Source organism: Syngnathus floridae, chromosome 4 (genome assembly GCF_059516105.1).
Source record: "Syngnathus floridae isolate MCC-2025c chromosome 4, RoL_Sflo_1.0, whole genome shotgun sequence".
Classification (NCBI taxonomy): Eukaryota; Metazoa; Chordata; class Actinopteri; order Syngnathiformes; family Syngnathidae; genus Syngnathus; species Syngnathus floridae.
The window spans coordinates 13,571,404-13,582,998 of NC_142416.1; the positions used below are offsets into that span (position 1 = coordinate 13,571,404).

An 11,595-nucleotide genomic window follows, 5' to 3' on the forward strand; every position below is an offset into this window, starting at 1 on the left:
TACATGTACAGTAAGTTGGAATTTCAAAAATATTGATTACAGATCATTCATATCTTGTACATTATTTTACTTTTTAATATCATTCAATTTTCCAGCATCAGTTATTATGACCATTAACCACCTCCTCTGATGGAATCTTGGAATACTCCATGGACCAAAACCAACAGCAACAAACAAACAAATCTCTTAAAACAATTTACATCAAGTCCCATCAATATACTGTAAATACATATAAGCCACAAAACAACACAAATGTGGGTTTTATATGTACTTTGTAACAACGTAACAGTGTTGCAACAGAAGGGGAAGTCCACCGTCAGAGCTTCCAGTAACAGAGATTTCAGAACATTGATTCTTTTTTCTGCCAAGGTCACTGGCGGTCAAAATAAACATACATCTGACAAAATGTTGCAGTGTCGGTGGGGTGTTAGTGTCTTTTCATAAAATGCCTCAAAATCACTGATGTCGTTCATCCCAAACGTGTATAAGTACAATCAAGGTCTTCCACCGCAAACAGCCTCAAGCATGCCCTCATGAACCACACCTTCCTCAACATGTTTCCACAAAGTTGGAAGCATCAGTAAAGTGATCATTAGGTGACTGTTAGAAGGTTGCTTCTGCTGACAGGTGAATCAAAACCAAATATGAGCAAGTACTGTCCTTCTCTTATCTGTTTACTTTTGGAGAAGCACAAATAGCTGTGACAAAGTCAACACACATTTCAGAAACAGTTTTGGTCACCACAGGAAGGACACCATGAATTTCTGTGCTTTTCCCCTCAGGTTGGGATATATTATCTATGTTTGGCAATTAGTCACATTTTTTAACTTTGTCAAAGCACAAGAAGACAACGGTATTTACATTTTCATACTTTTTCTTGTCACAAGTGCTGTCTATTTTTATATTTAGTAATCTAATGACTGATTGTACACCAACCCTCTAACTAACAAACAAACAAACTAACAAAAAAACTAACTAACTAACTAACTAACTAACTAACTAACTAACTAACTAACTAACTAACTAACTAATTAATCAAGCTGGTAACATTGTGCAATAACCTGCCCACACAGTGTCACAAGGTTCTGTGTTCTCCTCTCTGCTTAGTCCACCTTGTGTTGAGTTTGCATGTTCTTCATCATTTTCCCACATTCTCAAACATGTATGCTATGTTAACCGAAGACTAGAAATTCCCTGTTAAAAGTTCCATTGCTGTAAATATAAATCTATAGGTCTAGATTTGTCCTGCAAATTACTGCCGGACCAGTCCAGGGTTTAATGTGCCTCTCAATCTATAAGTCAACAAAGACCCCCAAGCCTGAGACCCTATTGAAGACAAACACGACAGAAAGAATGAATGGAGTAACACCCCAAATGCTAATCAACACTTGCTTTATTTGTCAATCATCAAGTCACTAATTATGTGTTTGTCCTTGCAGTGTGTTCAATACCTGAGCTGGATGCCAACATTGTAACAGCGGAGCACCAGCGCTACTTTCGGCCTGGTGAAGAATTAGTGCTGTTTTGTAAATCGGGATACACGTCCATTTTGGGCCCTCGGAAAATTGTATGTACTGACCAAGGAAGGTGGACTAAAACCAAATTGAAGTGCATTGGTGGGTCCCAGTTCAATATTATTTCATGTCACTGCACACTTCCTAGATGTGTTTTTTTTTTATCATTCTAAGCTGTGTCTCCATCTTTGTAATATCATTATTTTTAATTAATTATGCATTATTCATACAATACCAAAACTTTGAAAAGAGACAATCTTTTTGGAAAAAAAATTAGTTGTTCATTGCAAAGGCCAGGTAATATGTTACTATCCATATGGAGACTCACAACAGTACTAATATACTGTTCTATCTTTTAGCAAAGCATTGTCCTGCTCCTGACCAACTGCTCAATGGAGATCTGTACTATGAGGATACGGTGTACCAGAGTACAATCAACTATACCTGTCACAAGGGGTAAAGTGAGAACATTTACTTAAATGCCAATGAATGACATGTAAGAAATGATGCAAGTAGTAGTCAAATTAGAAATGGTGATGCGCACTCTTATGCCATTAAGAGTGCATACCCAGTAAACATTACTCAAATGAATTCAGTGGAACCTCCAAAGTTAATTTGAAATATCTTTGTATCCGATTGAATAAAAAAATGGCTGATAAAATATGTTTTCTTTCTATAGATACATCCTTTCAGGCCCCCAAAATGCTAAATGCCAGGCTGATGGAACATGGAGCACATCGGCACCAGAGTGTAAACGTATGTATCCAGCCATTTCCCTCCTTTTCTCTTAATGTTTTTCTAATTTGCAACACGTAATCCTTTCACACTTTTGTATTGTGAACAGTTCAAATTTATTCCAAAGGGTTTTATTTTTCATTAATCGATACGTTTACCATTTACAACACAGTATGTGTTCTCTTATCTTGCAGCTGTGTCTTGTGGTCTTGCTCCAATCCCAAAGTTTGGTCTTATCAGTTATAACAGGATAGTAAGAGGAAACACGACATATTTTGGCACCCATGGGACATATAAGTGCTTGCCTCCTTACGTCCTTTTTGGAAACTTATACGCAGAGTGCACAGCCAGTGGCAATTGGACCAAACCACCCGAATGTCGAGGTACGTAAAAAAAACAAAAAACAATCAATCAAATACAATTTTTTTCCAGTGACCGAACCAGTCTAATACAAAATCTTTCCAGTGGTAACTTGCCCTCCACCAGAGAACATTTTCAATGGTTACATGTCCAGCAAGGACCAGAGACGTTATGACTTCATGGAGACGGTGCAGTACGGCTGCAATGGCAACTACATGCTGGATGGAAGCTTCCAAATTGTTTGTCAGAAAAATGGAGAGTGGTCTGAAAAACCTGCCTGTAAAGGTAGGCCATAAATGTACATAATATCGTTTTGATATTTGGGTGATGAGGATGCTTTGTTATTAATGCGTAACAATCCCAACAATTTCACCTAATTTTTTTACATTATCATCGTGTATTATTTTTTATTGTTTCTGTGGCAAACAGCTTCTTGCAGTATTGGCATTCAAAGAGGAAGAATATTATACAAAGAAAAAAAACTTTGGATCGCAGACTTCGAGCCAAACAGAGTCCTCCACGGCGATCTTGTGTCAGTCTATTGCTTGGACAAGGCCAGGAACTGTGGCTACGCTGTGTCAACTCAATGCATCGATGGAAATCTCAAAATTCCCGAATGCTATGAAGGTAGTGATTGAATAATAATAATTTCCCAGTTGTTCAAATGCTATAAAGGTACACTGAGAAACTATATCAAGAAAACTTGAACAACAACCCAAACCTTTACTCTAACCAATTATTTGTGTTTCTTTTCAGAGCCAAGCGGAATAGACTATACCTTTCATTCTGGTTCACTTCCTTCCGAAATAAATCAGTGCTGAGATGGAAGCCTATCCGTTTTCTGATTATGAATATTATCCTCACCAGCATTAACAGCATTGTTCTGGGCTCTAAATATAAAGCACATCTTGAGTCTTAAGATGCGTGTGATGATCAATTTGTTTTTGAAATCTTCTGTGTAAGATATAAGAATGAACTTGATTTTGTGAAATAAAAGTTTAATTCTATTTTGTGGAATGAAAATTACAACACTGTTGCAACAGCTACAAAATACAAGTTAAGTAAGTCTTGTTAGTGTGCATATTCAGTTGAAAATGGGTTGAAAAGGAAAATACAAGGAAAAAAAGTCTAAAAAAATTAGGAGCGCTTAGCGAGTGGCAACGCAAGATGGCCGCCAGGGTATTTTCGGTTGCTTCGCTAATAGCGAGCAGGAAGTAGGCGGTGTCAAATTCTCGTTATTTTGAGTGTGGCGTCGGAAATCTCGTTACGCATTTTCTATTGTCTCGCGAGCTTGTCCGAAGTTCCACCTCTCTTATTCCAGCATGGCCGTGCTGTACGAGGGGTACACGTTGTGTGGACTAGTTCCAACTCAAAATTCAGCAAAGTCCTGCATTCAGGGCATCGAACCGGAGAGGGACAGCGACCATGTAATCGTCAGTAACACCTTCAGATCAGTTACTCTTTATAAGGTAAAGTTTAACGTGTTTTTGGGACATCAAGCGATTGGAGGCTAGCTAGTTAGCCGGAGAGTGAGACTTGCAAGTTAAAGCATTGGCTCGCTCAGAAAGTGCCTACAAAATGGTTTTCATTCCAGCGTCTGGGATACTTTATTTTACTACTTTATATTATGTTATTAATTTATATTACTAGTTAAACCTCTTACAACAAAGGTCACTGAGTAATCATGCGCCTAAGTGTGGGACTCTGGTAGCAGATTTGACTCCAATTATCTTAGTAAGTAATAAGGCTACTAGCTTAACAAATGCAGACAATGAAAGATATATTTAATACACAATGGGACATCGTTTTTCAAGTTCCTCTTTCCAATTAGTGTTTCTAAACCAAAATTACCAAACGTGCTCTAATTAAGTTGCAAACATTATTTTATCAAAGTTATACTAAACAAAGCTCACTGTTATACGGCATATCCCATTGTACACACACTGACACTTCTGGCATCCACTTTAATCAGTTTGGTGCAAGTGTAGCAGATATGTTACCAGTATCAGTGTTTGCATATTTGGTAACAGCCAATTGTTGTCACTGACGTGTTAATGTTTTTTTGCGTATGTTTGTGTCAGGTTTCAGACCAAAAGCCACTGGGGAGCTGGACTGTCAAACAAGGCAGTTGTTTGACCTCTCCAGCAATTTATAACACTCAAACTAAAGAATATGTAGCAGTAACAGATAATAAGGTAAACTCATTCAGTGTTGCTCATCATAATCAGCATCTCAAAACGCAAAAGAGGCTACACAGTTTAAAGTCTCATTTTGTATGCTTTTCAGGTGATCAGAATCTGGAAGGAAGATGATCTCTTGGACAAAACATTTAAAGCTACTGTAAGTGTGATTGCTGCCTCTACTCTACGCTTTCCTCATTATTGTCAGTTTCCTTTACTGTAGGCTACATGTCGCATGGCCATTTGGACTATTATTATGTATTTCACATTTGAAATAATTGCTGGGTTTGGGAAGTCGCTTGTCTTGACTTACAGCTTCAGATGTGTTGAATAGTTGAGTATTTATGTGTGTTTTGCTCAGGTGTCGTCCGACATCTGGAGGGTCCACTGCGTTGCTGGACAAGATCCCGTGGTCTTGTTTCAGAGAGGAGCTGTGAGACTTCTGGATTCTCTTCTCGCAACTCCTCAGCAAACTGTCGAGGAAGTCTTGGCTCCAGATGAAACCATCAGGTAACTACAGGTTCTACTGTTGCAATTTGGAGTTTAAAGATTGAAAGATTTAATTTGCTTCAATTGTTCTGCTGTCTTTGTTTTCTGTTGTTTGTTTTCAGGTGGAGCACCAACATAGTGGCAGAAACCCAGCAGTTTGTCATCTTTACAACAGAAAAGGTACCAGATTTATTCTTTGGTGTCTTCATCATGATAAATCAATCCAACCCAAAATTCTTTTTCTGGCATAGCTACAAATGCTCCATCTTACTTACATATCGGAACAATAAATCTCATTCATAGTCAAGCAAATTGAGGTACTTAGTGGAAACAATGCTAATATTAGTCCAGCAGATATTTTCGAATGAGAATATTGTTTATTTTGTGATTGTGCCCGGTAATTCTTACATTCTAAATGGGCTGGACTAACATTTAATGTATTTTTCTAGAAAGGGGACCATTTTTTGTACCTGCTGAAAGTAAAGCCAAACATACTGCAGAAGTACCAGTTGGAGCGAGAAGACGCCAGCCTTTCGCCTCTTAGCTTCTCTGCATCCTACAGAGATAAACTCATCCATCTGCTTTACCTCTGTAAGCCTCCATTTCTTCTGTTTGAATATTGCTTTCTAGCTTCACGATTTTTGTGATTATGGCAATCATAATTAATGGCAATCATGGCCCAAATATGAGCGACACCATTTTCAAGTTCCTCTACACCTTGTCATCTCTCATATAGATCCTAATGGACACGTGTACCAGAGTGTGATCTCTGCGTGGGGCCCTAGGCATGATGAGGACTCTCAAACCATTTCACTGCCCCGTAATCTGCTGCTGGCTCTTTCGGTTGCTGAAGACCGGTTGGTTGAAGCTAATGCTGTCTTCTTAGATGAAGCCCATGTGGCTGTTGTTGGCGTTCCGCACCCCTCGGCCGGAACTGGTAAAGGTACTTGAAATCATCACGTCCCTGAGGAGCATGAAAGTGTCTCCTCTACATCTGATCAAGAACTCGCTTGTGCACTAAGTTGACAAAAGTACTTAGACAAACTGCAATCTTTAGTGGCCCCTGCGTTTTAATTCTTAAGAAACATTCTGGACAATTCTGTTACCAGCTTTGTGAGCACTGTACAGTTGTTGCAGAAGGTAACGTTTCCTTAAGTCAGTCAGATGACTTTGGTGATTAACTGGATTTTCCCACCTCACGCTTTCAGTTTAATTTGCAAAAGAGAGTACACAAGAAGGTTTCCCCTGGACAGTGGATGCTTTTCCAATAATAAAAATTAATGGAACGTATTTTCTTCCATGTTAAAGCCTTGTATGCGTGTCAACGGCTTTGTTCATAGTACAGAATAGACCCCTGCGGAAATCCACATAGAATTGGTGCCCATTATAAAGGTTTTGTTTTTTACTCCCCATCTTGAAGAAAAAAAATACAGTAATAATTTCTTGATGTCTTTTTCAGATTTCCTCTGCATTTGGAATATCAATTTCCAGACACTTCAAGCAGGGAAAGAAATTGTGGGTAAAATCTTTGGACAGGTAGGTACATAACACGTTTATTGTTGTTTTTTTAAAAAAATCATCCACAGAGCCAATTGTTTTATATTATCGATGTTTCTTATAATGCGGTGGGGACTTTGGCTTTGCAAGTTTAGCTAAAGTAGCATCCTGACCAAGGAGTCATTGAGCAAATTAAAGTTTGATCAATGACATCATTTGTCGTAATTTGGACCATAGGCCAATGTTCCCTGTACTCCCAGCTGGTCCGTGCTGATGGAGGACTGTATGACTTTGGTAGAGCATCACATCTGCTCTCAATTGTGATTGGGGTTCATTCCCTCCTCACAACTTTAGAGCAGTTTACACGCTTATCATTTGCACAAACCCATTACTGTTACTAAGTTACGTTTCTTTCTTATTTTTAGCTATGGTGTTATTCCAACAAGCTCTTCATTCCACATGGTAAATGCCTGTCTGTTATTCCATACGGATGCACCAAATCTTCACTAGCTTCTGCTTTGGGCAAATTGAAGCAGTCCAAGACTGAAGGTGAGCCAAAACATTTGATAAATTCCACAAGATAGATAAATAGCAAGAATACCCTTTATGTCTCAGTGCGCAGACTCCATATTTTGCTCATGAAATGTCTGCACATTTCCACCAAAAGAATCGTGTTCACTGTTTATGTGCAATGTGACAGATATTTGGAACTGGTTAAATCCCTTTGTGGCAGCAGGAAAAAAAAGAAAAAAAAATTGTGTTATCATTTGTGTTATCTATTAAAGCGGCTTTTCAAGGGACACTAACTGGTATGTTTAAATACAGTATACATCAATGGCTGGGATTATACGCAACAAAATGTATACACGTATTTCTCAATCTTGTTTACATTTATGGCATACAGTCTTTGACTTAGTAATGAAATGCTGTCATAAATAGATTTGCCGCTCTATTAATTAGTTTTTATTAAAATTTGACAGAATCCAGACCGCTGGTGTCAGTGCCTTCATGGAACAACATTTTACATGAAGAGAAAACCCAGCCCTCGAGAACAGGAAGGACCAGGACTTTGGTATGTGAATTATTGTAACATTCTAAGGAAGATTCTAATGAACAAGATTTGGTTAGTTGCTTTCAGTCCCAAATCATAAGTGATGGTACTGATTAGTTAACAAAGTGCGAACTCGGCACCATTTCGTCGTGTGTTTTGTATGCCACCTGTAGATTATTGTGGCTTCCTTTCGCATAGCCAATCCTTAATTTTAGTCTACTGTCATTTCAGAGAACTTCAAGTAGGAGTCAGTCATCCCGCAGTTTAACAGTTGAGCAAGTTCTCGAGCTCATCAAGGTAATACTTTTTTGATTCTAGACTCCCGAAAGAGATTTAGATTCGTATTTGTTTTGTACCATTTTGCAAACTACACATTTTGGGGGTAAAGTTGTTTGATGAAAGTTAATGTGTAACATAATTGAGCAACATCCTCTCTCTGTTTCAACTACACTTCAATTCCATATTTATGTGCGGTCGATTATGAGGTCAACATGTTCCCATATGTATGTGGGATACATTGCATACGATTATTGTTTGATTCCCATCATGGTACAATTCCAAGATGGCATTATAAGTCCTTGCTTATTTTTATATAACATAGAGCGCATCAGCAGAGGAAGTGCAGAAAATTGTGCATCGCCTCTTGTCCGACGCAACCATCCAAGACCTAAATCAGTCAGTGGGCCAGCTGGCATCGTCTCTGGTGTCCCGCAGTTTGGCAGATGCTGCCTTCTACACGCCGACCGCGCTGGCGCAGCTAGTACAGAGCCAATTTCTCTGCCACAGGTTAGTAAATTTTGTTTTTCCTTCCAAAGGATTTTGGATGTACTATAATTTCGCAATAAATCTACGCATTAATGAAGTATTGATCTAATCTGATCAATTTAAAGTAAATTTAGAGTTTCCAACTGACTCAACTCATGACAATAGTTCTAATATAAGCTTGCCTGCAGTTGCTTCCATAAGGTCCCAAAGAAATGCGATATCTAAAATTTCTGGACTCAAATCTTTTTGGTGGGGTTAAACAATTGTATTTAATTTATGAGATTAATATTTTGTACATTCTTCATTTAGGGGAGTCAGCGTTAAGTAATCAAGATGCACGTTAGATTTACTTATGTCACCCGCACATAGGAATTTACTATTTTTGCGAAATAATTTCAGAAACAGAACACTTAACGCGATTGATTCTCTTTACAGCATGTGCCCTGACCTCGTGCAGCTGGCCCTTGAAAAGAAGGATTACTTCCTGTGTCAACTCTGCTTACACTTTTTCCCTGACATCCCAGAAGTTGTCACCTGCACCTGCCTGAAGGCCTTCATTAGGTAGAATGATAATGTTAACCGTTGAGGTAAATCCAATGAATCAATTCCAAAAACGTCTTCCTAAAATGTATATATTTCACGCTCTGTTACAGTATGCCAGACAGTGATGCAGAAAAAGTGGAGCCGGAGCCTGACAGTGTCTACTTCATGGAAACTCTGACCTCCAGGGAGCACAGTCAGGTTGGCTTGCAGAATGGGTCTAGGTCGTCTTTGGAGGACCACTCGAATGTCACAATGACAACAGTGGATCAGGAAAAAAGGAATGCAGCGTGGGAAGAACTAAGCTGTCCAGTTGTCTTACAGAAGGCTGTTTTACTGTATCCTTTGACTGGCAGACAAACACCAATTGTCAGGTGTTGACCAGAATAAAAGTTCAGTATTATCGGTGTGTGATCTTGAAGATTGTATATGGTGGAAATGTGATTTTGATTCTTGACTGAAGCTGTGAAGAAATGAGGTCTTACAGATGGCATTCAGCGATGACCTCCTTCTCCCCCATTTGAAAGATCTTTCATCACAACATGTTTTCGTGAGTTCCTTGGTTGCACTATATTGTATTTTCAGGGGGGTTTATATTTGTGAGTGTATTGTGAGAAATTATGGTATCTTGTCGTGTAGCTACTGGCAAATCAAGCATTCCTGCATCAAGCATACGTTCCCAGTTTAATATCATTGACCTATGTTTTTTTCTTGTTCTATCAAGATCTTCCTCCAGTATCTGCACTTCCTCTACCTGCAATATAACAAAAAAACGTCTCTTCTGGATCACACCTTCCGAGCGCCCAGTGTGACACAGGTTTGTAATAATAATTAGATTAAGAATAATTGTCATGATACAGCTGCATTAAAACTGTTGCAACAAACTGAGCACAACTCGGGCAATAGGTGTTGCAAATTGAATAAAAACATGATAGCAGTAATGACTTGTTTTTGTTCATTGCTCTTGTACCGTATTACACCGGCTGCATCTTTAAGTGCCAATATTGTTTTTGTACTGCAGTAGCTAGCAACTGATAAGGTATGCCATTATTGTTAACTGATACAATTGGATCTGTTTTTTTCTTTCCTTCTCTTACAGATTATGGATTGGGTTGGATTATTGTTGGATGCTCATTTCACAGTTCTAGTCATGACCCCAGAGGCCAAAGGCCTTCTGGTAAACCTCTACAACTTAATTAAGTCTCAGGTACGTCCTGCTTGTTCTGTCAGTGCAAGCAGTAAGGTTTATATCCGTAAATCAAATGCACATTTTAGTTTAAATCACTTTTGAAATGCAAACTGTTACTCCTCAAGATCAAACGAACTTCATATGGTTTTATTTTTAACCCTGTGACCTTCTGTTGTATCCTCAGGTGAAACTATATTCTGAACTTGGACAACTTGAGGGAGGTCTCAAACACCTCAAAGATTTGCAGATAGAACAAGATAAGAGACAATATTCTATTGAGGTTATTGAGTTTTTATAGGTTTCTGTGTAATGCTTTTAAGTAACTAATTATCATGCCTCTCCAGATTTTAACCTGAAGCCGGTTTTATGTCCAAAAGCTAGCCGCCAGAACTCAATATGTATAAAGATTCAGTGCATTTGTTTCGGAAAAAAATGTTGATAATGCATTTAAATTGTGTTTTCATGTATTTTGATGTTGAAATTTAGACCATTAAGTTGTATTGCATGTCATCTTTATTTGCATTTTTTAATGGAAACAATCTGGATATTAGCCGAAAATGTTTTTGTACGTGGCCTATGCTGTCAGGGGAGGCAGTCTGTATGTAAAGAGTTGGAGAAAAAAGTACTAATGATAGGCCTCTATAAAGTTATTTTGTTTTAGTTCTCTGGTCTGTCCTTTTATATTGACTTTGTTTTTTAATCCAACAGTGCCAAAAATTTCATTGTAAGAAATGCTGAACTTTCCTATTTCCCAATCGAAATACATGGCCTTCTTGTGCATTAGCAAACCGGCAACCTCATTTTAAGATCGTGCAAACCTTCATGAACAGCGACAATTACACAGTACAATACCACCATCTATTGGTAAATCTTTTGCACAACAACAAGAAGCCTGTCTGCAAGCACCTGTTCAGTCTCTGCGCATCTCCGATGTTTCCAGACACATATAAATGTTATAATTTTCGGAAGTCGGTATAATGTATTTATTGTTTGTGTTTTTAAATATTATTGGTTCTTTCCGTACGTTAAGAAAAGTATGCTCCGTTGTCGGCAGGATTCGAACCTGCGCGGGGAGACCCCAATGGATTTCTAGTCCATCGCCTTAACCACTCGGCCACGACAACATGTCGAATATATGATCGAAATCCGGTATACTTCCAACGTAATACATTGCGATGGGCTGAAAATTCAGCAATTTGGTGATATTGCTGAAGATCAGGTAATACACATTGAAATGCGGTACCAAAGTTACCGAGACAGCGAATGCATGTATGC

The 11,595-nt window shown here is 38.5% G+C and overlaps 2 protein-coding genes and 1 non-coding gene across 3 annotated transcripts; 2 read left to right on the forward strand and 1 right to left on the reverse strand.

Moving 5' to 3' along the window:
• The first annotated feature begins 694 nt into the window (after window positions 1-694).
• LOC148399264 (beta-2-glycoprotein 1-like) lies at window positions 695-3,528 on the forward strand. The gene is made up of 8 exons (XM_088374200.1): window positions 695-853; window positions 1,440-1,616; window positions 1,874-1,970; window positions 2,194-2,270; window positions 2,444-2,632; window positions 2,715-2,894; window positions 3,039-3,236; window positions 3,366-3,528. Exons 1-8 carry the CDS (start codon window positions 757-759, stop codon window positions 3,428-3,430), a joined length of 1,080 nt encoding a protein of 359 aa, XP_088230326.1. The 5' UTR covers window positions 695-756; the 3' UTR covers window positions 3,431-3,528.
• A 232-nt stretch (window positions 3,529-3,760) lies between these two features.
• Window positions 3,761-10,980, forward strand: nol11 (nucleolar protein 11). The gene is made up of 18 exons (XM_088374199.1): window positions 3,761-4,078; window positions 4,691-4,804; window positions 4,896-4,949; window positions 5,151-5,299; window positions 5,401-5,458; window positions 5,728-5,869; window positions 6,015-6,221; window positions 6,738-6,814; window positions 7,201-7,324; window positions 7,756-7,847; window positions 8,058-8,123; window positions 8,428-8,612; window positions 9,027-9,152; window positions 9,245-9,469; window positions 9,603-9,681; window positions 9,856-9,948; window positions 10,231-10,338; window positions 10,505-10,980. The coding sequence occupies exons 1-18, from the start codon at window positions 3,932-3,934 to the stop codon at window positions 10,616-10,618; spliced, it is 2,160 nt and encodes a 719-aa protein (XP_088230325.1). The 5' UTR covers window positions 3,761-3,931; the 3' UTR covers window positions 10,619-10,980.
• Window positions 10,981-11,362: 382 nt separating this feature from the next.
• Window positions 11,363-11,444, reverse strand: trnas-aga (transfer RNA serine (anticodon AGA)). The gene has a single exon. It is a non-coding gene; the product is annotated as a tRNA-Ser (tRNA).
• Between the last annotated feature and the right edge of the window lie 151 nt (window positions 11,445-11,595).

Coding starts and splice junctions, on each gene's coding strand:
- LOC148399264 (XM_088374200.1), top strand. CDS start 757: ATGAATTTCTGTGCTTTTCCCCTCAGGTTGGGATATATTATCTATGTT. Junction 1,971..2,193: donor AACTATACCTGTCACAAGGG/GTAAAGTGAGAA, acceptor TTCTTTCTATAG/ATACATCCTTTCAGGCCCCC. Junction 2,633..2,714: donor CAAACCACCCGAATGTCGAG/GTACGTAAAAAA, acceptor AAATCTTTCCAG/TGGTAACTTGCCCTCCACCA.
- nol11 (XM_088374199.1), top strand. CDS start 3,932: ATGGCCGTGCTGTACGAGGGGTACACGTTGTGTGGACTAGTTCCAACT. Junction 4,805..4,895: donor TAGCAGTAACAGATAATAAG/GTAAACTCATTC, acceptor TATGCTTTTCAG/GTGATCAGAATCTGGAAGGA. Junction 10,339..10,504: donor ACAACTTAATTAAGTCTCAG/GTACGTCCTGCT, acceptor TTGTATCCTCAG/GTGAAACTATATTCTGAACT.